Here is a 23,534-nt window from a genome sequence, read left to right as displayed (position 1 = left end):
TCTGTGCGTGTTATTGAGCAAATGTGTGGTCCCTGGAGCCGACAGGCGCGAGTGAAGGCAAAAATCAGTCAAATATCAATCGTCCGGAGAAGGGAAGCCTTGAAAAGAGGAAGCTGCTGCTTTCCTGCATTCTGCCTCAGGGTCTTACTGCCCACCCGCTTCTGTTTGTTACTGTGTTTGCTCAAACGGAACAAAGAGCAGAGAAAACCCCTCCCCTCCAGGCAAGCAGAGGAGAAAGCAGACCGTCCTTCCTTCTAATTCCTCTCATGCTCCGGTGCTGCAACATGCAGGTGGGAGAGAGAGAGAGAGCTGGCTGGCTTGGGTGGGTGCGTGGGAGGAACTTTTGCCTTCCTTTCCTCCCTCCGGTAAAATCCCTCTCCTGCATTCTTAGCCAGCTGCTTCTCCGCACACCCCTCTCGGTGCTCCTTGTCCCTTCTATGTTTTTCCTTCCCTCCCCACTTAAAACGTGGTTACAAAGCACAGATCCACATGGATCCTCAGGATCTTTGCATTGGGTCACCCCAAATTCACCATCAGATCACATGTCTGCGGCCACAGCATGAAGCACAAAAATGATACATCTAGTGTTTCATTCAGAATTTTTTTTTCTTGTTTTCCTCCTCTAAAAACTATGTGCGTGTTATGGTCAGGTGCATGTTATCGAGCGAAAAATACGGTACTCCAGAGGAATGAACATTGTTCACAGAATCCAGTCAGGCCCTCACGCAGTGACTGTGGCTGTCCCCTTGCAGCCTCCCTGCTGCCCTCACCTGATAGAAACGGATTTCGTGGGGCACAAAGATGGTTTTCTCGTTCTTGTCCTGGAGAGTGTCCAGACCAAGAACACCAAAGACTCTTCTTCGGATATCCTCAAGCGGCAGCACCAAGAAGGAGCCCTTCCTCTCTTCCAGGGGGCGATCCTGGTTCCAGAAGTGGATGTTTCCATGCAGCTGAACTCTGGGGACATGGATTGGCTTGTCATCTAGTGCTGCTGCAAAGCTAAGTGAAAAAAGTGAGCAGAAAAGAGGAAGAGGAAAAGCTTTCAGGAGTCAAGTGCCTAGGTAGAAAACATCATAGCAGCAGACATGGACAGGAACACTCCCAACATTCTCATCTCAGGAAAGAGCAATTTGTTAGGGGAAATGGGTCTCGTCAGAAGAGGTCATAAGAAACCCATCACTGAGAGTGCAAAATCCATTGCCTTCATATTTCCCATGTAACGAAGAGTGAATTTACACCTTAATTTTGCTGCTGTGGCACTTCATTTCTCTTGCTTGAGTCCCTTGCTTAACCTTGAGATGAAAATGAGTCTTGTTTCTGTTTGTAGTTATTCTTCTTCTGGGAAGTTTACCCAGCATGGCTGAACGCGTCTACCTTGACCCCCAGGTTGATTTCTTGTGTATTTTGCATGAGAACAATGGATAGGTTGATTTGTCAGTTTTGGTTTCTCTCCATTTCTTTTTTTTTTTTTTTCAGTCTTAAATTCTTGCCTACAGAGGGTTAATGCTGTTTCTCTTATGCAACCCTCTGTTCTGACAATAGGTGCTGCTAATTGTCTCTTAAAGAATTTGCGATTCTTTCCTAACTTTCAATTACAGATCCTACATGTTAAAATGCAGAACCAAAAATGCATGCTATGCTAAACACAGAAATATAATCACCCATACTGAATGTGCAGTTTTTCCCACACTTAAGCCTAATGATCACCCAAGAAAAGGAAACAGCTTTGTGGGTGTTTTTCTTACCTGACTCCTTCCATATCCATGAAAAGTGATTGGTTTAGGACGTATGGAGCATCATCCTCTGTGCATGCTACATAGTGTAGGAGAACATCTCCTCGCTCTGGGGAAACCAAGTTATATTCCAAAAGGGCAATATAAGCACTGATCTTCTTGGTGTCTCCATGGGCATCTGTGTCCTGCAGATGAAAGGCAGATGCCTCAGTCAGTCATCTTTATACACATGCCCCATGCTCCTGGCTAGCCCTCATTTACATGGAACTCATTCTGTTTCTCCCCAAGTCTGCATGCTTATTTGAAACAATTTCATAGGCATGCAAGTCCCACTGCTCTTTGTGGGATTCATCATTCATCATACAAGTGCAGAGTTGGAAGGGATCCCGGGGGGTCATCTAGTTCAGCCCCTGCACTACAGGAATCTCAACTGGATCATACATGACAGGTGGCCATCCAACCTGTGCTTAAAAACCTGTATGGTGCAAGTTGAGGTTCTGACAACATGTCAGCAGGTGAATGACACTGGGGACTATCCCACAATTTAATAGAATTGTTAAGAGGGTCAAAACCTAACCTCTTGTAACAAGCCAATCATATCTGGGGCAACAGGGAATATATATCTGCTCTTTTCTATGTGACACAGTTCTTCAAGTATTTCAACAGCACTATTATAATCTACCTCAGCTTTCTCCAGGCCAAACATAGTCCACTTCCTTCAGACTTCTTTTCACAAGACTTACTGTCCAAATGTCCATCTTTATTGCCCTCCTCTGTTTGTGTTTTGTCTACATCCTTCTTAGAATGGCTGACCCCATAACTGGGCACAGAACTCCAGTTGTTTGAATACAATAATGTGTCTTCACTGCTTAGAGGCATCACAGGAGCATGAATCTGTCTCAGTACCTGAGTTTGCCCCATACATAATGCCATTGCTGGTTCAGACCAAGGTTTACCTAGCCCAGCACTCTGCCAGTATTTTGCCAGAAGTCGACTGCATCTCTTCGTTTCTCTCCATCATTTGGTTATATAAGCCCAGTGATAGCTACCAGGAACATGGAGGTGTAATTTTGCTACCATTTGGTCATTGATTAATCTGCCCTCCATCAATGCAGCTAATCTTCTTCCCCAAAATGGAAAACCCCCAAACACATTGGCCTTTCCATGTAGGGAAAGACTGTGTCAGAAACACTCACCCGACAAAGAACCTTGAATAGGACATCATACACCGGTTTGATGCACCCTCCATTAGTCATGGCTGCATGCTCGATCTTGAGCAGCCACTTCTTCCGCGCACTGCCTCGCAATCGCTCTGTGTGGGTTCGCTCCACTGCCATCATGAGAAACTCCACGATGTTATCCAGCAGTTCGTCTTCGTCGCCGGTGAGCTCAGAGACAACCAGCTCCATGTAAGTTTGGAAGTCTCTTTGGGATAACTTCACAATCCCGCTAGGATGCCACTGGGGTATGGGCAGCTGCAGCTTGGCTATGCAGGTAGCGAAAAACAAGGATCAGGCAGGACCACAAGCAATCCCATATGCCCACCTTTCCCCTAGTTCATTCTTCACACCAGTGTCCTTCAAATGTCAAGAAGGAACAGATCCAATAGTTTTTAACAGTAGGCAGGCGCTTGCTCTCCTTTGTTTTTTTGTTCATTATGAAAAGCGTATACCCCACCCTTCAGCCATGTGGTCAGGATGATGACTACAACAGTGGCAACCTACATCTTGTGGCCATCGTTCCTTCCCCCCAAACTTGGATCACACAGTATGGTTATTTACTTCTTATTTTGAGGCTTTGAAAAATAGCTACAGATTTTAATACAATTTTAACCAGGTTGTTGGGAGCAAGTTGATACTTGAATTTAATCTTATAGAAAACGGTGGTGGTGGTGGGGGTGAATCTTAACTTCTCATGCTTCATGTTTTGGGAAGGAGCCATAATTCAGTGATAAGAGCACCCTCTTTTCATGCAGAAGGTCCTGGGTTCGGTCCACACATTTCCAGTTAAAGGACTTTAAGAAGTAAGGGTGGGGAAGACCTTTTTCTGCCTGGAACCTTGGAAAGCCTTTGTCAGTAGGAAATACTGAATGGTCTGACCTAGTAGTGGCTTGCTGTGTTCACCCGCAGATGACGTCTTGCTGCTAATATACTTTTGCACACAAGAGGGAGCTCTTGTACAGTTTTTCCAAATTGTTATTTTTCAAAGAAAAGTTCTCAATAGGAAGTGCAGAAAAAGAGACAATAAATAGAAAAATCTTATTCTATCTTTTGGCCTATGCAGTTCTCTCTGGAAGATTGCCAGGCATCCATTTTTTATTTCATGCACAAGTAAAAATTGTGGGGATCCCAGGAATAGAAAGAAAAGCTTCCAGGTGTTTGGTATATCAGGTGAACAGGTAATCAATACAGGAAAAAATAGAAATGTGAAATCTGTTGTTAATGGCATATGTCTGTGATCAATATGTATAATGAGGTTAAAGGGCAAGATGATGAATGGGGGACTTTTAGGAAAACAAAGTATTTGAGCAAGATAAAATCCTCTTCAAATATTCAAGGGCTAGTCAATTTTATGGGCAATGAGAATTAAGGGCTGGATCAGGGCAGCTATCCTGTTTCTGTGCCTCTTGGAGCAAAGGGCAGCTGAGTGACCCTGTCAATACTGATCTCATATGGCAGGCAAAGCATCTCTCAGCTTCAGGATTTGCCATAGTTGTTAGCTCACATCTAATTATCCCATTTAAGTTTTTTTCACAATCAACTTTTTGATATTGATAGACCCAGGTTACTCTTGTTCATTAATTTCAGTGGGTCTATTCTGAGTAAAACTTAGCTGAATACTACCCTAAAACAAGAGTTATCAAATCGGTATATAAAAAAGAACAGGATCTATGTTAAATCACAACAAACACAATGTTTAAAACTGATCACAGCAGATGCTATTTATTGATTTGTTCTGATAATATTGTGGGGAGGTTATATGAGAAAATGTCAAGCAATTTTTATCCTACACTTTCCAGTGCCTTTTCCCATCATTTTCCTAACTGCAAAGGCCTGGTTTTGTTTTATTTTCTGAAGCAGCTTCCTTGTGCTAAGTTCCAGATCCACTCTAATGCAACCTGAATTTGCCCATATGCGACTGAATCTGGTGTGGAAAGTAGTAACAGTCTGGAAGCAGACTGGGTAAATGGTGGAAAGCATGCTCTCCCAAGCAGATCTTAAAGGCTGTTCATTTGGGTGAAGGAGATGCTCCCCTACTGAGCCTTCAAGGTGCCACAAGGCTTTTTGCTGTTGCTGCTGCAACTAAGATGAAGGCTACAGCTGAACCAAGCTGAGATGGTTCAGTAGCAAACTAAGGTAGCAGAAAGCCTTTCTCCTACCTTTGTTTAATGCCTCTTGCTCCATCCCTTCCTTAAAGGTGGACAGAACAGCATCCACTTCCTGCATGTCCAAGAACCCAGAGCATTCATTATCCCATTTCTCAAAGAGCGCAGCCAAGAGGAGCTGTTGCCGGACCAAGAAAGAATTCTGGTGGATCTGATAGAGACAGAAGGCAAAGAAAAAGGACAGCACATCACCACTTGCAGCGGTTCATGGGCACAAGCTCACCACATACGCATAAATAACAAACTCAAGAAACATGGTGGTTGAAAAAGCTTGGAGATGGAGTGTGCTGAACCCTGACAATATGTGGCTCGTGGCAGGAATGGGGAATTTGTAGCTGGACTCCAGTTCCAGTCAGGGTCAGCCCCCCTGTGAGGTGTGGTGAGGCAGTTGCCTCCGGTGGAAGATAGGGGACAGTTGGCAGGGTCCCCGAGAAAGGCTTTGTGCCACTCGCCACCTCCTGCACTTGTTGCCCACTGCTGCTGCTGCCACCACCTGTTCCTCTCTGGCCTATTTTTTTCTCCCCTGTCACCTTCAGTGGTAGTGATGGAGGCCAGCTTTGGCAGGTGGAGGGGGTGGTGGGAGGGTGGCTTTGGCAAGTGGCTTCAGAGAGTGTGTGTCATTTTCTGCTTTCCCTCAAGAGGCAAAATGTCCTGGGACATGCCTGACTCCTACCCTCCCTAGCCATTCAGCCTGCCAGTTTGGGTCAATGAGAGTTGGACTACAACAACATCTGGAGGGCCACACAATCCCCACCAGTGGCTTATGGGTTTGCGTAAGGGTACCTGCAAAAAAACAAAGACCCTCCCAAGGCCCAGAGGAGCATCCCAGATGCACATAATGAGGACAATTGTCTTTTTCACTGCATGGATTTTAGGCAGACTCCACACAGGTGATTTGTGTCCTGCTTCATCGAACAATAACCCGAGAAAATACTTTGGGAAATGATGTTGCTGCTTACTCTCTCCATCTGCCTGATCTTCTCTTTCTCTGTTTGCACGTAACCTTCCTTCACAAATTCCACAAGCCTCTTCACATTTGACAAAGTCGTTTCTTCACCAACAAAGGTCTCCATGAGCTGCACAAACTGTGGCGGGTTGAGGGACTCCTTGTCAAAGCTGCTTATGGTAGACGGGGGCCCACGGGCCTGGATTTCCATCATATTCATGCGCAGGTCTAGAAGCAAGGAGGGAAGGTTACATCCTGTGCAATACAGATTTGAAGCTGTGGGTGTTTTCAGGGCTCAACAAGTGAAAATAAGTAAGCAGAAGAACCCACGGTCGCTCCAGAATGTTTTTTTTTCCAGGTGTAAGCAGCAGTATGTCATTGGCCCAATAATAATGTATTAGTGGTGGGTTTATACTGGACCATCCGCACATTAGTCTGCTTTATTAGATGTTCTGCGATGCATCCCCAATGTTACAGCATCATCAAAATCTGGAGAGGCGCTCTCATGCCACAGTGTAAAAAAAGCAAGGCAAAAAAATCACCAGAACGTTTGTGGAATAAAATGTTACAGGATCTCACCAAGAAGTTATGGGACATGCACTGATTGGAAATGAAGCAGTATTCCCACCCTGGAAACTCTGCAGGTTCAAACCATATCAAAAGCAGGATCATGTATGACAGTCTGGATGTCATGGTGAGCACAGATAATCATGAATACATTTGCTGCTCACAGCTCTCATACTGAAATTCACCACTTTCCACTAGTTGTATGCATTTCTGTACAACTTGGCTGGAGAACAGAACTGCAAAATTTGGAGAAGTGTGAATTCTTAAGGTTGGCTGTGTTTCGGTTTGTGCATTGTTTCAGAAAGTGCAAGCATGGTAGGTTTGCCTTTACATGTGAACTGAATCAGATTTCACCCCCATCCCTACTCACAAGCAAAGTCCTTTTTGTCACAGAAATGGACTACAGGGGCATTCCTGTGAATGAGCTCCTGTGTAGCCTGAACCAGATTACTTTATGGTGCTCTAATAAAACGTCACACCTGGAAACCTGGTGCTTTCATTGTTCCAGTCCTCCCGGATTTCCTTGCCATAGTCGGTGTACACGAAGGACAGGTCAGCAGTCTGAAGGTCACCTGCAGGAAGGGGAGGCAACACAAAACAGGCTGCTAAAGAGGCCGAGCTCTGACAGCTACATGCAGACTGTAGAAACAGGATGTTGAAGAATGCTGATGGGTGCAATCACCTGACCATATCTTTCCATATATCTTCTGAGGTGCCTTTTCACATGTCTCGCTGTCTAGCCCACTAGGCATTGAGAGCAAATCTGAAACTAAGAGAGGAAGAAAACAATGTTTGTGAATAGGCAAGGATGGAAGACCAAGATCAAGTCCCAAAAGCAGAAGCTAGCCAGAGCTGGTTGCATGATAAAGCTACTTGAGATTGCAGGACAGTTCTGAATTGTGGCAGGTGTGTGTGTGTGTTTCAATGCTGGCACTTTTGTGCATTGCTCTGGACAGACGTTAAGCTCATGTAAACTGTGGTTTACATTTGCACCTCACTGCCGTGATTTCTTTCTGAGCTAAGAAGATGCAGCCAGATCTGTAGCATCTTAATTACTTCTCTCTTTAGCATTTAAAATGAGCTTTTGGTTCAGCTTGTAGCAAACGTATCTCTTTCTCCACCCACCCATTTGAAAGTATAAGCATCTCTGAGCTCCCAGCTCCAGCTTTCCTCGTGTCCTGGGACTCTCCACACCTTTGCCCCCTACCCAGATCCAGTGCAGCCTGCCTTGTTTACCCTGAGGCTTGGTGAGCCCCATCAGGGTGGCGTAGCAAGCCTTCTGTGATGACGTGGCAGGCCTGTTTAGGAGCAGTAGGGAAGGGCCATCATGGCCAGCAGTGTTAACACTCTAGAAAGGGTGGAGAAGCCCTCAGGTGAGCCCAGCAGCGGCTCTTTCTTGACTGAGTAGCATGAGCCATGATCACTGAACTGGAAATGCTAAAGGAAATGATCATAAGTGATCCCTGCTATCAGAGACTTCAATCTGCCTCCTTCATGGTCCTGGTTTAATCATTATTCAATACTTGGCCCCTAGCTAGTGATTCCATGTTTCTTTTTCGCTTATAATATTTTGGAGCAAACAGGAGCCTTAAAGATGGTGTGATCTGCCCTGGCAGGACGCTCTGAACATACAGCACCAATTCCAGCATAACTGCACTGGCTACCAGTTAGTTTCTGGGCTTAATTTGAAGCGCTGGTTTTGAACTATAAAGCTTTATGGGGCTCAGGATCCCAAACAGCTCCAAAACCACCTCTGCCCACATGAATCGAGCCAGACCCTGCAATAATCAGCTGAGGCACTTCTCCGTGGTGGCTCCTGACTGTAGAACGCTCTCCTCAGGGAGGCTCACGCAACACTATATTTACCTATTCTTAGGTGTCAGACAAAAACATTCCTTTTTACTTGGGCTTTTGGCCCTTGGGATCATGCGAATGCCTGCCTTTTCTAATAAGTGGTGATCTAGAATATGTAGCTTGGAGATCTAAATCAGAGAAGTCTTGAATTGTTGTGACTCAAAGAGCATGGATATGTGCATGCTATTTTTTTTTATAAAAGCTGTTTTCATTAACTACCTGTGGGTACTCTTGTTGAACAAAACATTCTGGTTGAACAATTGATGAGCCACACCTTGAGTTAAGCATGCATAAACCAGCTCTGAGAACAGGCCAAAATGAAGCTCTGACCTGAGTGGTGGTTGTGGGGAGGTAAGGGACCGAGTAGTGTTTTGTTTCTTTAAGGACTCATCCACACTTCCTTTTGTGCCACATTGCTAGGCACAGGTCTGGGTCGCAGTGGAGTTTTTCATTTGTGTGTGTCCTGGCACTTCGCCCACAAATCACAGCAAATGGCAATCAGGTTTCCCTTGGATTGCCGTTTGCTCCAATTCAGTGGTAAAACACATGCTTTCACAGGGAAAGCTCTGGGACAAAAATATATATATGCTCAGATGTGGACCTAGAAAAACCAGACCTGTGACTAGAAAGCAGAGCAGAGGTCAGTGTGGATGAGCCCCAAGTGTCTCTCTTGCCTCCTCAGCCTGTTTCCAAACAAATGCAAAAGCTCATGAAAGGTGGTCATTATCAGAAACCGTCACCTCAAATGTCCTTGGCATCTGAAGCCACCTCAGCTGATCCTAAAACAACCCAGAATGTATCCATTTATTAGCCAGCAGCAGGAGCACAACAAAGCCTTTGCTTGTGGGTGTGCAGTGCACAGATGTTTGAGCTCCATACTGTAGATATGGTATAAGCAGACTTCCCAGTATGGTCTTCTCTGATAAGCTAGGACTTAGCATATTGTTTGACCCGGGCTCATGGCCCGTTCTCCCATCCCTGCTAAACACAAGCAGTCTGACCTGTTATAAAGCGTGTTCCTGGGTTGGACTGAATGAGACTGCAGGTCATTTCTGATGCCCTCATGCTCTGCAGCCCTTGGTTTAATTGCTACTGAAGTGCAAGGCGTTCATCAACCCATGGGGGACCAGCACATAAACCCAACACTGCTTCACAGCAGAACACACTGTACCTGAAAGCTTCTGTCCTGGCCGTTTGCTTGGACCTGGCACACCTTCGCTGCTCCTGTGCAGCTGCCCCCGACTGCCTGGCTCTCGCTCCTTTCCTGGCTCCTCCTGTGCTGCCGCTGTTTCTGCACTGCTTTGCTCTGCAGCAGCAGCAGCACCTTGACCCTCTAAGCCAGGCTCTTGGCCAGGGCCCAGTTCTTCGTTCTGTGTCTGCTGTAGTCCAGACTGCATGTTAAAGAGGGAAGCAGGAGCAGAACTTCTGGGCTGTGGATTCCTGTCAGCCTCCAGGGTTTCCACAGGTAGCACTGGTGCTGATACCCGGGTGGTTACAGGCACCACGTCTATGCCAGTGGGTACAACAGTTTCTTGGGCGGCTGACTCTGCAGCTGCTGTGGCTGCTGGGTCTTGTTCCTCTTGAACTGCTGCTGCAGCACCAGACCCTGGCTCTACAGCTGGCATTTCATCTTGGAGGGCTGTTGCTAGAACGACTTCACCCTCCTCTCCTACATGGCTGGCCTCTTGCTCCAGCCCGGCTTTCTCTGGGTCAGCAGCTGCAGACCCCTCAGGGGCCTCACTGTCTTCAGGTGCAGTCATCTCCATATCAGACAGGATATCTTTCAAGAGCAGCTTGAGGGCAATGGATTGCTCAGATAATCCAAGTTCACCCGACGGGATGTTGAGGCTAGACCTCTCTGAAATTTGCTCATCTTCCATATTCCCCCAAAACTCAGCTACCTCTATATCGTCCAGTTCTATAATTGGCCCTAGGATAAGAAAGGGTGGGGCTGTTGATATATCCTGAAACTGGAAGCATGGTACGGGAATGGAGGAATAATAATAATAATAATAATTGCTATTTACTAAGATCTCCAAGCAACTTTCACTTATAAACATAAACATAAAAAGGTAAAGGGTAAAGGGACCCCTGACCATTAGGTCCAGTCATGGCCGACTCTGGGGTTGCGGCGCTCATCTTGCTTTATTGGCCAAGGGAGCCGGCGTACAGCTTCCGGGTCTTGTGGCCAGCATGACTAAGCCGCTTCTGGTAAACCAAACCAGTGCACGGAAATGCTGTTTACCTTCCCACCGGAGCGGTACCTATTTATCTACTTGCACTTTGACGTGCTTTCGAACTGCTAGGTTGGCAGGAGCAGGGACTGAGCAACGGGAGCTCACCCCATCATGGGGATTCGAACCACCGACCTTCTGATCGGCAAGTCCTAGGCTCTGTGCCACAGCGGCACCCGTGTCCCTAAAACATAAACATACTAGACCATTTAAATTTGTATAAAACAGAGATATGATGAACCAACCCAGACCCTGCAATTGTCATGTGAGGTCCTTCTTTGTGTGCCCCCTCCATGAGAGGTCTGGAGGGTGAAAATATAGGGCCTTTTCTGTGATAGCTCCCTGCTTGTGGAATGCTCTCCCCAAGGAGGCTCGCCTGGTGCCATCATTTTATATCTTCAGACACCAAGCAAAAACTTTCCTCTATAACCAGGTGTTTGCCCTTTAATTAACAGCAGCCTTACATTTCTTGGGGTCAAGGAATCCCTTCTTGTGCTGTGGGGAGCAGTTGTAGAAGAAGACCTCCAGTAAAGATAATATCCTCTGTCTGTCCAAGAGCCCCACCTAGGAAAGAAGAGCACAGAGATACCTTTAAGCCTTGCCAGTTCCCACTGAGTTCTAGATGGTTCATGTACAGTACTACAAAAACCACACTGGATGGCCTGTGAAATCAGAGTTGCATAGCTGTCAACTTACAGATTTGAAAATAAGGGACCAGCAGCCAAAATAAGGGACCTGCAGCCTCACCTGTTCCAGCCACTCCAGTCTTCCTGTCCTCCTGCAGTCTGGTCAAACTCATGCTGGTAGCTTCAAGAACACTATCCAACCAACTTTGTAATCAGAGGTTCAACTGAATAGAATCTGAATCACATGCACCACAAGGCCTATGCAGCCTCAACTTAAGATGGCTCCCCGGCCTGGCTTTGCACTGCAAAGTTTGCAGCAGCACGTGCAACAAAATGGTGTCCAGCATTCAAAAACCTCCCCAGCTTGCATTAACTAGCCACACACAAGGCATGCAAGCTCCACCCCCCAGTCGTTCTTAGACTTCTTATTGGGTGAGCAACACAGCCAAGCAACACAGTTGGAGCCTCCCTGGCCAGCAGGGAGGGAGGGAGAGGAGCTGCTTCCTTTGAAATTTAAGGGACATCATTTAAGGGACATCCATCAATAAGGGACAGCAGCGGGACATGGCGCTGGAATAAGGGACTGTCCCTTCAAATAAGGGACACTTGACAGCTATGGAGTTGTTCCCAAATGGGGGGAAATCCTCCATTTTACAGAGAGGGTGGTGGAAAAGTAGATCACTGAAGTTGGAACGCAAGCTCTGAACTACACAGGGGTTCAAGGGCAGGTAAGAATCTTATGGAAACAGAACACCCAACTTAAAACATTTGAAAAATATCTTTGAAACCCTATTTTAAATGCTACTGTTGCTGCTGCTAAAATAACACATCTCAAGTCACTAAATGTTTGCTCAAATCAAAGGGGCTTAGCATCTCCAGAAAATGCTAAGCAAGATGAAATCTACAAATAAAGGCTAAACTAGACCTGATGTTAAGAGTGTTACTTCACACCAGTTTAAAAACAACAACACAAACACCATTCAGTGGAAGATGCAGAAGGGTGCAATTTTTGTCAGGACCGTGGCACGGGAGGAAAAGGTTAAATTAAAATATACCTCCCCTCACTGCATACAGCAGCCTTCACATAAACTGGACTCCCCCAGGCTTGCTAATAGTTTACAGTTCTTTGTGTTGCTGTGATCTGAAGTGGTATTTTTAGCACCAACCTACAGTGGTGGTATCAGTAAGAATTCACCCTTGATCAGACCAAAGAACCATCAAATTGAGCACCTGGTTTTCTAATGAGCTCACAAACAAGTCCTGGAGGGGCCGGCTTTCTCTTTCCTCCCACATCTAGTACTTTGAGATAGACTGCTTCTGAGCATGGAGGTTTATTCACTTATGATATTTATGCTCCACCTTTCTTCTAATGAGCTCATGGTGGCCTATGCAGCTCTCCCCCTCTGCACATTATCCTCACAGCAACCCTGTGAAGTAGGTTAAGCTGAGAGAGATGGGGACTGGCCCACAGGTCACTCAGACACTTTGGTCCTAGTCCACTTAGGACCTTAGTCATGGCTGATAACAGTTGACAGCCAATGTGCTGTGAATCTGAGCCACTTTTTGCTCTCCAAGGCTCTGCTTCCACGCTTTACGGCTCAGGCTCTGAATACGCTCTGGGCATGCAGTTCTTATCTTAAACAGATTCCAGGCACCCCCTGGAAGCAGCCTGTCTCTTATCTCGGAGGGACAGGAAAATAACCAGCAAGCCTCACTGCCTGGTGGCAAGGAGCAGCACAAGGGAGTCCTTCTCTCCCAGGGAGAAGGCAAAGAGATGACAAAGGCAGGAAAACTCTAGAGGAAACAGGGGCAGAAAATGGAGGGGAAACACATGGTTAAAGGAAAGGAAAGCAGCCCCAAAGGAACCTGGCTTTTCGACTTTATAATGAGCTAATGCGTATTGCTATTTCACGGTTCCAGTTCTGAAGTCTCTTTCCCATTAAAGCACAGCGTGGTGGTTCACCAGGTGCAAATCTGAAAAACCAAAAATGAAACAGATTCTTTCTTTCTTTTTCTTTCTCCCCACACTTTTCTCTGAGGAGCTCAAGGTGGCATACATGGCTCTCCTCCTCATTTAATCCCCACAACAACCCTCTGAGGTGGGTGAGGCTGAGAGGCCATGATGGGCCCAAGGTCACCCTGTGAGCTTCATGGCTGAGTGGGGAGATTCGAACTCTAGTCTCCCAGGCCCTAGTCCGACACTCTAACCACTACACCACGCTGGCTCTTTTTGGCAAACAACTGCAACTTAAAATCTGTGAGCTGGATGGCTGTGAGGCTGGCAGCTGCCGAGTAATTTGGTTTTGTCTCGCTTTCCCCCTGTACTGACGAAGGGGAACAAATGGTTGGAGTTGGCCATTGAGAGCTGGCAACGGGCCCAAGATGGCTGGGTGGTAGCCAAGCTCCTTAGGAACAGCAAGTAGAAGTGGCAGCAGCACCTGGGGAAGGGGCTGGACTGATGAGAGGCAGCTGTCTTCCTTGCTTTAGTCCAGCCTTTGCCAACCTGGTGCCCTCCAAACTCTTTGGACTACAACTCCCATCAGACCCAGCCAGCTGCCTGCTATGGGGCCTGGGGTTCTGGCATTGAGGACAGGGCATGTAGGGTGTCAGAAGGAGGGATGGGGGTGGGGAGTAGAAATTTCTTCAGACATCCTGAACTGCTTCACAAACTGGAATGCAAGCATCCTTTGAAATCCAGCCTTCTCTGAATGCAACACTGCACTTCTCCAGCCAAACAATGCATATTCCCCACCAAAGGAAAAATGTTTGCATGAAAACGTTAGAGTGAGAACAATGTACAGAATGCATAGTGATAGGTGAAAATGCACCTGTTGGGTGAAAGGCAAATAAATTTTAATGCAGACTTCAAAAAATAAAATAAAATAAAATACAAACTGATGTGGAAATGGGGAGAACTCAATTTAAGACAGGAAGAATGAGAAACCAAGAGAGTTTCTGTTTGTTTCATCCATTCCTAGAGAAAAGCTTGATTGGCAGATTGTGATCCTGGCAAACGGGTCAGTGGGATTCAAGGCAATTGACTTGCTTGCCAGAGGCTCAAAGGTTTGAACTGGGAAGCTGAGACCAGAGGCAGATTTAGAGGAGTGCGACTGGTTCAGTTGCACTGGGAGAAGATCCTTGAGGGTGCTGCAGTAGGCGCCACAACTATGATGTAGAATGGAAAGTGAGAGGTGGAAGGGTGAAAAATTTTGGCGTTGCGCAGAGTGCCTCTGAAATTTGAGACCCCCCAGCTCCACCACTCCTGGGATCTAGCCTAGGAAGCTAACTAGGACTGGGTGCATGTCCTCAGGCCTCAGAGTTCTTTTTTTAGATACAACTTGGAATAAGGAGTGTGTGCAGCATTGCCTTCTGTGATTGGCAGGCAGCATGGAGCCTTTGGATTGGCCAGCCCTGGAATAAAAGACTAAGAACCTGGTCTGTGCCTAGTCCACAGAGCAGCACCTTCTGCACTCAAAACCAATAAATTAACTTTGGAGAATATAGGAAGCTGCCTTATACTGAGTCAGACCTTTGGTCTGTGCAGCTCAGGACTGTCCACAGTGACTAGCTGAAGCTTTCGCCAAGTCCTACCTGGGACCTTTGACATGCAAGGGAGATGCTCGACCTTCTCAGCTATGGCCCAGCCCCACCTCCTAGGTCTAGGTTTTGGTATAGCCACCTATGGTCCTAAACCAGTCTGGACCAGTCATTTAATGCTGGTTCCCCAGTGTCATCCCAAAACAATCCAAGTTTAGAGCCTCAGGAACAGGGATGCATATAGACCAAAATCAAGAGTGTGGTGGAGGACCCCACTCGGTGCTGGGAAAGGGAGGCTTGCCCCTAAGCCAGTGAAAATTAGGAAATGGGAACAACATGCATGCTCAGCTGGGCGAGAGAATGGAGAAACAGATAATTCAGCAATTGCAGAGGTCTTTTCTATGGATTTCCTTTGCGTTTTCTGCTTTCCCTTGAGGTCTAGGTACAGCAGGAACTGATTACAGCACCGGGAAGGAAACCAGGTCAAAGCCTAAGGAAATGCATTAAATTTACACTCTGTTTTTGGAAATGATCCAAGCCTGCTTGCGATGCTCTCAAATATCTGCTAGCATTGTGGGTGCTTGTTGGGAGGGCTGGGAAAATGTTTCACATCCCCGCTTTTACCCCCCTTCCCACCAGAAGCCAACCACAAAGGTTTTGGAGCCAGGCTTGCAGAAAGTGGAGGGGGTCACTTCAATTTCCTGACAGCCCTTGCCACCAGACGCCTGAGTTTATGCCTGTCCTGAACTTCCATGTTTCCCTGAGAGGCCTGTCACTATCCTAATGGAGGGCTCAGCATCCGGTGGCCTTGGGACCAGTTGACCCACCATCACCATCCTGTCAGTTGCTTGCCTTTTAAGTTGAGCAAGAGAGAGACTATGAGCCACCCATGTGTTGTGGACTGCCAACCGAGCCCCTGGTAGTAACAATGAAAGCTGGGCAAGGTGGGCATTGCAGGACAGCACAGGTAAAGGCACAGTCTGGCGGGCCTGATTAGGCCCCGTGGGCCGCAAGTTCCCCACCACTGATCTATTCCAATAGACCAGAAACTGTTACTATTCAGTGCTGCGCTTGGGAAGTCCTAACTAGGAATAACGATGGCAGAGATATAATCCTGCACACATCCTGCAGTCTCTCCACTAGGGTCTGGGGAAAAACTCAACTCAAATTCACACTGCGCTGAGATCTATGGATGAAGGGCGGTATACAAATTTAATAAATAATAATAATAACAACTTTTTAAAAACAATATGAGAAGTGAAACTCCACCAGCCTTCAAAATCCGCATGTATCCAAATTTTGCAATGCACTTCTCCGATGCATACAAAAAAATGCATCTATTAGAGAAATGTTGTATTAATATTAATATATGAGTGAAAATAGCATACACAAATGCATTGTATTAGGGGAAATTGCTTTGCAAAATGTGCATCAGTCAAAACTGCATTTCTGTATTTAGGGTTAGGGTCTGCATTTTTCTCTTGAGAGAGAATGGAGTGCGTTTCCAGGGGTGAAGTGAAACTTATGCATTAGCAGCACCAAAATGACCTCCCAGGGCACAAGCCTGGGCACTTTGTGTGGAAGTCCTGGGCTGCCCAGACGAGAATCAGTAGAGCTACCTTTCCATGGTCGCAGTTGAAGAACAGTTGGAGGAACATCTGCCGCCAGATGTCGTGTCTGATTATGTTACGTGCATCGTTGGCACACTGTAGGAGGTGTTGCAGCAATTGCTGGAACATGTCGCTGCTGAAATTCTTGATGTAAGAATGGAGATACTGGAGAGGCGAGGGGGGAAAGAAGGGGAGAAAACACACATTTTATTCCCTTTTGCCATCACTCAGCATCACTCATTGTCTTGTTCATATGAACCTTAACGATGAGGTCATTCGCCCCTTAATGATGAATCTGGATCATCCTTCCTCCTATTTGTACCCTATCCTTCCTCCAAGGAACTCAGCGTGATCTATATAGCTGAAAGCACTCTCTGTTTTATCCTCACAACCACCCTGTGAGGTAGACTGGGCTCAGAGAGAACAGCTGTTCCTAAAGCTTCACCCGGAAAGGCATAGACGTCCAAACAGAGCCAGGTGGAGCTCCAGGGGTAAAAACTTCTCCCCACAGCTCTCGTTTGAAAATGTAGAAACTAAACAGTGGAGAAGGCAGAGTCCCTGCAGAAGCGGCTAAGCAATGATGCTACATAAATACACCTCATCACTAAAACATCAGAACTTTACAGCAAGAGATGGATCTGCAATTTAGGAGAAATGACAAGCAAGCACGGGGAATGATTTCCACACAGCTGCCACCTATTTTTTTGCCTTCAGAAGCATTTTTGCTTCCTTGGAATTGAGGCCACAACTTGCACCAAGCCCAAAACAGATTTTTCCTCCTGCTTAAGAGCAGCTTGAGTAGCAAATTGAAGCTGGCCATTGCAGAGCCGTTCGTCCACCCCAAGAGTTGGATTGGGCCCTTGTGCTTAACGTTCCCTGCTATATTTCCTCTTTGTGTTAAGTTACTTATCAGATTTTTATGTGACTTGCGATTTACAATCATAACAAAAATACAGTGGTGCCTCGCAAGACGAAAATAATTCATTCCGCGAGTCTTTTCGTCTTGCGATGTTTTTCGTCTTGCGAAGCACGGTCCGTCGCAACTGCGCCTCTTCAAGCGGCTTTAAGAAAAAAGCGCAAGACGTTTTCATCTTGCGAAGCAAGCCCATAGGGAAATTCGTCTAGCGAAGCAACGCAAAACCGAAAAACCCTTTCGTCTAGCGAGTTTTTCGTCTTGCGAGGCATTCGTCTTGCGGGGCACCACTGTACATTTATTTATTGCATTTCTGTCCCACCTTTTCCTCCGAGGAGCTCAAGGTGGCATAAAGGGTTCTCCTCTTCCTCATTTAACCACCATAGCAACCCTGCAGTATAGGTTAGCCTGAGAGGTAGTGACAGGCCTTGTGATGGATTCAAGCTCTGGTCTCCCAGTTCCTCTCTAACCATGACAACACACAGATTCTCTTAATGTGATCATTGCAATCATACAACTCACTTGTTCTCTAAAGATGTGAAAGCCAAAAGTAGCATAACCTTCCCCTCCCTTCATATTCTGCATTTCTGTGCCACATAGAACATAGGACAGCCAGCACTGAAATGGAGAACATCAGCCTCACGGCAGGCCAGAGAAATGAAATACTGTAAAACAAATTTATAGATGATCCCCGAGGTAGCATTCTGCGTAATCCTCTTCCAAAAAGAAATCTGGCAGCAAGTGGTTCCAGAGTTGATTGGAATCATCATTATTATTACTTTTACCAAGAAATAAGATCAACAAGAAGAAGTGAAAAAGGAAGGAAGGAAAAGAAGAGGAAAGGATGAGATTCTGGAGACCACCTTCATTTGCCTCAATCCTCCTGACTTTGGGAAGAAGACTATTGAGCCGTGATTTATTTGAAGCTGAGGTCTCAGAGACACTTTTAACACTTCAGATTTATTGCCCCATGAGATTTTAATGGGTAAAAAAATAAGAAGGCCGTTCAAGAAATGTGGTCTGCACAGTGTAAATAATAAAGGCTGTCGGCAGGAACCGCAATCTCCCGTCTTTGGGCTGAATTATGATGGCATTTTTATTTGTATTTTAAAGCTTGCTGCTGTTGTGGCTGGATGGGGCGGTGTGAGCATGACATGTAGGGAAGAAGGCTTGGGAAACTAAGTTCTCCTTAGACTCACAGATGTAATCATGTACCAATGGGCCTACTCTGAGTATGGCTGGCACAGGATGCCACGCAGCATCACAAACTATGACCTAGTTGTTTCTTTCATTTAGGTTGATTCCAGGTTCATCTTGGGCACTTTCATGGTTTTTGCCTGAATTGTTAGCTGCATTGTGCAGTCTTGGGGGTAATGCTGAGATGTTGTGATGGGCCAGTTGAAAAGTTCATTCCAGGTTTTTGTTCTGAACTGAATTGTTAGTTGACCGTGTGGAATCAGCCTTGATCCATCTATCTCCAACGCCTCCTTTGTTCTCTGGAAAATTCATCTGAGTGTGTCCTTCGGTCTTTACCTCATTCTAGCTCAGGGGCCCACTGTACCTCCTTTTCTGGCCTTTGGGACTTCCCCAGGCCATGCCTCCTTCAAGGGCCACACTCCTTTCTTCAGGCCACACCCATCACCCTCCTCCTCGGCACCTTCCTCAAGCGCCTTGAGCTGTGATGAGGCATCTTGCTTGCTTGCTTGCCTGAACAGACGAGGAGAGGCGTGTGTGCACAAACCTCTGTATTTGTGTGTGGCTGGAATGTAGCCTACAGTAAAAAGCTGAGTGTCGCCTCTGTGTTGCCCATCCGCTTTTGGCCTCTGGCATGTGGCCCCCAGGAGATTGCCTATAAGGCAATGTGGCCCCCAGGCTGAAAAGGGTTCCCCACCAGGAACAGGAAGGAATCCAGAATTCAAATGTGAACTGCAGAGACTGACGCCTGATGGATTGTGGTGACAGAAAAGGGGTTCTTTGCATGCCTGTTGTTGCTGACCCTTCTCCAAATTAGCTGCAGTCACTCTGAGGTTAAATATCTCATTGTGAGCTTAAAACAAGATTTGACAAATTACCTTTTTAAAAGAAATGTTTCTCTGCTGAATGCTTAAAAGGATGGCTTTCAAAAGCAGGGAGGTGAGTAATGACATGTTGCCACCTGCCCTGAGTCTCCCTCCAGCTTCCTTATGCTCCATCCTCAGTTTTAGTAAGGAAGCATGCCAACTGGCACTGCTAAGGCTGCTCATGGTTCTAGTCCACAGTCTTGCACTCATAGTTCTTTCAGTGTGACTCCACAATACGATTCATTTCTGATAAAACACTGAGAACTTGGCAAGCAAACACACACACACACACAGAGAGAGAGAGAGAGAGAGAGAGAGTGGGGGGGGGGAGAGAGTGAGTTTTTATAGCTATATCTATATCTCCAGACTGATTGCCATCAAGAGGCCTGCAGAGCCCTCAGGGATATACCAGGCCTCCTGCATGAATTGGCTAATAGAATTTCAAGAGCAATAACAGATGCGCTAGGAACAATGCTAATTGTGTGATAATGAGGGTGCCCATAGAAGACCGTCCCCCGAGTGCCACTAGTGGAAAATCTGAATTCATCAGAACTCTCACTACATTGCTAGACTTGTCTCTTGACGTTTCCCCTGCTGATTCGCCCTGGAAGGAAGCCTTTGCTTTGAAATCATTGTTTCTTCCTGGTGGCTGTTGCAGAGCATGGAGGAGGAGGCAGAATGGGGAGGGCTGGGAATCTGCTGGAGGTGGAAAGGAGATCCCTGGAATGTATAACTGATTGCTGTGTGTGTGTTGGTGGAGGTGACCTCAGGCCCAAGAATGGGGCGACATTCAATATCTGACAGGTGGAGAGCGCATGCCAAACTGTGTACCTTTGGGTGGCTGAGCTTCCATATACATATATATTGCTGTGAGCCTGTGGAGGGCTTAGGCTGTATGATGCCTATACCTAATTCCTGGATCCAGCAAGGGTTAAAAATCTAATGAAGGATCCCATTGTTGAATTGCCTGGCAAGGGCCATAATGGCCCCTAAGTATGGGTCATACTCATTAGTATAAGAAAAGAAGTTGCCCTTCAAGGAATGGCAAAGAGATATTTCAAAATTTATCTAGCAGGGGAAGAAGCCAATAATAAAACATAAATTACTAATAGATTCTAAAGATAGAGGCAGCTTTTCCCTGCCAGATTTAAGGATATATTATGAGGTGTCTTGTCTTTGCTGGCTTCGGGAATGGATAACACTACAAAATACGGATATTTTAGACTTGGAAGGTTATGATAATAGATTTGGTTGGCATGCATATTTATCGTATGAAAAAGTTAAGGTACACAGAGGATTCTTGAACCATTTAATAAGAAAATCACTGTATGTGGTATGGAAGAAATATAAAAATTTGTTAAGACAAAAAGAAGTTGCTTTGTGCTAGGGAGCAAATGGGTACGCCCCCCTCCCTCACTTGGCTGGAAGTGAGAAGGACAATAGCCAGAAGGGCTCCAAGACAGCTAACTCCAGACCATCTTGGGCATTGTGGCCTCATTTCCAGGCAGTGGGTTGGGGGGGGGTGGCGGTGGCAGTTTTCTGATTTTGGGACACGGGGAAATCTAAAAACACAAGAGGTTGAATTTCTAGGGTCACCCTTGCAGGATGAGCAGCTTCTTAGCAGCACAGTTATGTGCTAAGGGAAGAAGATCAGGCTCCCTGCCTTGGATTTGCTTCATAACACTAAGGTGGTGTTGGGCTGCCTGGGTGTCCTTTGCAGGGGAAATTGTCAGGCGGCAGGGAGAGTGGATCCTTCTTCCAGCCACCACCTATGTTACGCTTGAAACTCAAGGTGTGTATATATCTGTCTCCCATCCAGGCCCGGCTCAAAAGAATACAGTGGTGCCTCGCAAGACGAAAAGAATCCGTTCTGTGATTCTCTTCGTCTAGCGGTTCTTTTGTCTTGCGAAGCAAGCCCATTGACGGATTAGCGGATTAGCGCTATTAGCGGCTTATCAGCTTATCGGATCAGCTGATAAGCAGCTTAGTGGCTTAGAAAAATGGGGCGAGGGGGGAAAAACCGCAGGAACTCACAAGACATTTTTGTCTTGCGAAGCAAGCCCATAGGAGATTTGTTTTGCGAAGCACCTCCAAAACGGAAAACTCTTTCGTCTAGCGAGTTTTCCGTCTTGCGAGGCATTCATCTTGCGGGGCACCACTGTATCTACTTTAACCCACTTCATATCTCCACCTGATTATCCACAGAGGGAGAAGCAGGAGGAGGGAAAAGCCCTGCTCAGGGACGTTGCTCCTCCTCACCTCTGTGAACTGCTCTTCGTTCAGCTTCAGTGCCAGGGACCCCGCGGATTCCAGAGGTCTGGCGTAGATTCCTGTGGAGGTGAAGCAGATGTGAGAGCAGGTGTTAAGCAGTGGAAGATCTGGGCAGCATCCTGTGCCTCTCTGGCAAAGGGAGCTCTTCCTGCCACGGGTTCAATCTGCATCTTTTAACACTAGTGCAGTTCATTGTGGGTTGATGGGCAGCAGCTCATTTGCGCAGGCTGGGTTTCTTTCCATGGAAACCAACATAGTAACCATATTTTTCGCTCTATAAGACGCACCAGACCACAAGACGCACCTAATTTTTGGAGGAGGAAAACAAGAAAAAAAAATATTCTGAATCTCAGAAGCCAGAAGAGCAAGAGGGATCATTGTGCAGTGAAATCAGCAATCCCTCTTGCTGTTCTGGCTTCTGGGATAGCTGCACAGCCTGCATTCGCTCCATAAGACGCACACACATTTCCCCTTACCTTTTAGGAAGGAAAAGGTGAGTCTTATAGTGCAAAAAATACGGTATAAAATTACACCAGCACAGGGGCTTTTGATACCCTGTATTTGATTTGAACCACAGGGATGGGGAACGTGGGGCGGAGTGGGAGCTCTGTGAAAGGAAGGCCACCTGCCTGGAACTGTGGGAGGCTCCTCCCCCTCAGAGTCATTTGCATAGCCCTGCCTCTGAAACAAATGGACCCCGCCCCTGGATGAAGATGAATTATAGCAGGCAAGTGAAACTTACTTCTGCCCAAAGGGTGTATTTCCTCATGGGCAGCCTTCTAGGGGCCACAGAGTGGGCAAGCCAGAGGCAAAAGGGGACAGAGCAACAGCTGGGACTCTACAGTGGGCCACACAAAAGTTAGACGTTTCTGCACACACATACACAAACACCCATCTCTCCAACATCAAAGAATGAATTCTGGCCAGACAAATGCCCTTATGGAGGCTAGTGAAAGGCGTGGCCTGGAGTCAGTCCCAAGGGCCACATCGAGAGGCCTGGAGGGCCACATTCTGCTTCCAGGCCAGAGGTTCCCCATCAAAGGATCACTGCATCAATGGTGGGTGACTTTCTCCGTTACGTGACATTGATCTTGGCTTCGCTTGGTTTGCCTAGCACAAGTGCCAGAAAAAGGGACTTCCATTAGCCAACTGAAAGCAATCCTTCTTTCAGTTTTTTTGTTTGTTTAGCTTTCTATACCATCCTTCATCCAAAGATCACAGGCCGGTTTACAATTTATAAAACCACAAAATACTGAAGTGGCATTTTTTTTTCTGTTTAGAAAACAGGTGGCAGCTGGGGGAAATTGGCACAACCCTGCCCTGATGGATTTGTGTCCTTTCAGTCAGAAAACAGGCTTGGTCTAATATGTAACCTGGTCTACCACTGCAAGCAGTCTTGGAAGGAAAAAACAACAACACATTGCACAGCTTGCTTTCCAAAAAGCAGCACCAGGCTATGTTCTGTGCCACCCCAGCAACAACTGCAGCACCTGCATTTGGAAAACAACGTTTACTATATACAGTACAGTCAGGCTGCAATTCTGACTTTGGAATAAACCCTATTTATCCCAGAGACTTCCAAGTAAATATTCACAGTGCTAGGTTGTCTATGAGGATGGATGTATCTGTCATGTTAAGTTTCTCTCAGCTTCTCTTTTTTTCAATCTTAAATTCAGTTCTCCACATTTTTGCATCAGTTTGTGATTTTTTTTTAAGTCCTCACGTCAGCATCTTAGAGCAGTTTCCTCTGATAAAATGCATTTTTATATGTTATTTCCACTAACACATTGGTCTTTTA

General features: G+C 46.3%; 1 protein-coding gene across 3 annotated transcripts in view; it reads right to left on the bottom strand.

The window, feature by feature from the left end:
- The window catches only part of EFCAB5 (EF-hand calcium binding domain 5), a 45,999-nt gene that overhangs the window by 9,702 nt on the left and 12,763 nt on the right, over positions 1-23,534 (bottom strand). For all 3 annotated transcript variants that reach the window (XM_082201680.1, XM_082201679.1, XM_082201681.1), the window contains 11 exons: positions 21,725-21,795; positions 16,502-16,657; positions 11,184-11,283; positions 9,657-10,415; positions 7,314-7,400; positions 7,111-7,203; positions 6,078-6,292; positions 5,113-5,269; positions 2,930-3,219; positions 1,746-1,918; positions 771-999 (listed from right to left, as the gene is read on the bottom strand). In XM_082201680.1, the coding sequence (XP_082057806.1) occupies positions 771-999; positions 1,746-1,918; positions 2,930-3,219; positions 5,113-5,269; positions 6,078-6,292; positions 7,111-7,203; positions 7,314-7,400; positions 9,657-10,415; positions 11,184-11,283; positions 16,502-16,657; positions 21,725-21,795 (2,330 nt within the window). The remainder of the gene's footprint in view (positions 1-770; positions 1,000-1,745; positions 1,919-2,929; positions 3,220-5,112; positions 5,270-6,077; positions 6,293-7,110; positions 7,204-7,313; positions 7,401-9,656; positions 10,416-11,183; positions 11,284-16,501; positions 16,658-21,724; positions 21,796-23,534) is intronic.

The sequence above is a fragment of the Podarcis vaucheri genome (genome assembly GCF_965113315.1).
Source record: "Podarcis vaucheri genome assembly, chromosome: 15".
NCBI lineage: Eukaryota > Metazoa > Chordata > Lepidosauria > Squamata > Lacertidae > Podarcis > Podarcis vaucheri.
Note: the sequence above shows the minus strand (reverse complement) of the source record. Positions and strands in the feature narration are given on the sequence as shown.